General features: G+C 69.6%; 1 protein-coding gene across 1 annotated transcript in view; it reads left to right on the forward strand.

The window, feature by feature from the left end:
• GLI2 (GLI family zinc finger 2) overlaps nucleotides 1-2,129 on the forward strand; it is a 186,046-nt gene extending 183,917 nt beyond the window's left edge. Inside the window, exon 14 of the mRNA XM_007469662.1 lies at nucleotides 26-2,129. Within this exon, the coding sequence (XP_007469724.1) occupies nucleotides 26-2,129 (2,104 nt within the window). The remainder of the gene's footprint in view (nucleotides 1-25) is intronic.
• The last annotated feature ends 255 nt before the right edge of the window (nucleotides 2,130-2,384 follow it).

Here is a 2,384-nt window from a genome sequence, read left to right on the forward strand (position 1 = left end):
GCGAGGCCAGCCAGTATGGCGGCAGCGGTGGTGGCGGCCCGGGGCTGCTCCAGCTCACGCCCGCCCAGCAGTACAGCCTGCGGGCCAAGTACGCGGCAGCCACGGGCGGGCCGCCCCCCACCCCACTGCCCGGCCTGGAGCGCGCTAGCCTGCGGACCCGGCTGGCGCTCCTGGATGCGCCCGAGCGCATGCTGCCCGCCGCCTGCCCGCGCCCGATCGGGCCTCGGCGGGGCAGCGACGGGCCGCACTACGGGCCAGCGGGGCCGGCGCCCTGCTTCCCCCACGAGGCGCCGGGCGGTGGGGCACGGAGGGCCAGCGATCCCGGGAGGCGACCTGACGCCCTGGCGCCCGCGCGGGTGCAGCGCTTCCACAGCGCCCACGACGTGACCCCGGCCGCTCTGCCGCCGCCCTGCGCCCAGGGCCGAGGCCTCCGTCTGCAGAGCAACGCGAGCGCCGACGGCAGCCTGGCCCGAGGCCCCTGCTCGCCACGGCCGCCCAGTATTAGCGAGAACGCAGTGATGGAGGCCTTGGCGGCGGGGGCGGACGGCGTGGGCCCCGAGGTCAGCCTCGGGCTGCCGGAGGACGACCTTGTCCTGCCCGACGACGTGGTGCAGTACATCAGGGCGCGTGCCGGTGGCTCCCTGGAGGAGAGTGCCCCAAAGGCGCGGCCCCCGGGGAGCGCCTGCTCCTCCGAGAGCCCCGGACTACCCAGCCCCGGGCTGCACGGCCGGCACACGATAGCGGCCGCAGACTCCAACGTGGGCCCCTGTGCCCCTGTGCTGGGAGGCTGCCCACTGGGTTACGGGGCCCCCTCCAGCCTGAACAAAAACAGCATGCCTGTGCAATGGAACGAGGTGAGCTCCGGCACCGTGGACGCCCTGGCCCGCCAAGGGAAGCCTCCGCCTTTCCCACAGGGCCACCTGGTGGTGGTGCCACAGAAGCCAGCCTTCAGCCAGTACCCAGGCTACAGTCAGCAGGGCCTGCAGCTGAGCCCCGGGGTCCTGGACAGCTCGCAGCCACACCTGCAGCCCTGCGGTGGAGCGCCCTCCGCGCCCAGGGGAGACTACATGCAGCAGCCGCGACAGCCAGGGGCAGGTGGCCAGTGTTCCAGCGCGGCGGCCGCTGTGAGCGCCCACCCCGGCTACGGCCAAGCCCATCCCCAGCTGATCCCCCTGGGTGGGGCCCCGCACCAGTTCCCCCGGTCCTGCAGCAACATGGCGGCCAAGCCAGGCCACCTGGGGCTGCCCCAGCAGATGGAAGTTGTCCCTGACCCCGCCGTGATGGGCAGCAGCCACAGGGAACTTGGTATCCCCAGTTCCAGCCTGGCTAGGATGCCACCACCTCACCTAGCCCAGAGCTACCCACAGCAGAGCCATCACCTGGCCACAGCCATGAGCCAGGAGGGCCACTGCCAAGGCCCCAGCCTTGTGCCTTCCCACCAGCCTGGCTTCATGGGGCCTCAGCCGGGCCCAACGGGGTCGGCCGGTTCGAGCTTTGGCCTAGTGCAACCCCGGCCACCTGCAGAGCCTGGCCCTGCTGGCCGCCGCCGTGGGGTGCGTGCGGGGCAGCAGCTGGCCTATGCCAGGGCCGCTGGCCACGCCATGGCTGCCCTGTCAGCCGACCAGGAGATGGCAGAGTCTGTGCCCAAGGGGACGGTGGGAGGCGTGTTGGCCCTGACTCCCCAGGCACTCCCCCAGGATGCGGGCGGGGCCCAGGACCGCAGCACACTTTACTATTACGGCCAGATCCACATGTACGAGCAGAACGGAGGCCTGGAGAACCAGGCTGGCTGCCAGGCCATGCGGCCCCAGCCTCCGCAGCCCCAGGCCTTGCCCTCGCCAGGGCTCAACCAGGTGTCCAGCACTGTGGACTCCCAGCTACTCGAGGCCCCCCAGATTGATTTTGATGCCATCATGGATGACGGCGATCACTCCAGCTTGCTCTCGGGGGCCCTGAGCCCCAGTCTCCTCCACGGCTTCTCCCAGAGCTCCTCCCGCCTCACCACCCCGCGCAACTCCCTGACTCTGCCCTCCATCCCCGCGGGCGTCAGCAACATGGCCGTCGGGGACATGAGCTCCATGCTCACCAGCCTGGCCGAGGAGAGCAAGTTCCTCAACATGATGACCTAAGGCCCCGGCGCCTGGCGCTGTGCGGCCCCCGAGGGACCAGCGCTTCCAGCGCTTCCAGCGCTTCCCAGAGCGCGGGCCTTTCATCCGTTTCATCTTTTGCCGCAAAAAGTATTAAATAGGTCTGAGGGAGTTTGGCCAGTGGCTGGGGGTGACCACAGAGGCTTTAAGGGCAGGTTTATGTGCGTCCTGTCTGGTCTTTTAGATTATCTGTCGGAACTCTGAAAAAAGCCTCAACGGAAAAGGCAAAGCAGGAAT

The sequence above is a fragment of the Lipotes vexillifer genome, unplaced genomic scaffold (genome assembly GCF_000442215.2).
Source record: "Lipotes vexillifer unplaced genomic scaffold, Lipotes_vexillifer_v1.1 scaffold1607, whole genome shotgun sequence".
In the NCBI taxonomy this organism is placed as follows: Eukaryota; Metazoa; Chordata; class Mammalia; order Artiodactyla; family Lipotidae; genus Lipotes; species Lipotes vexillifer.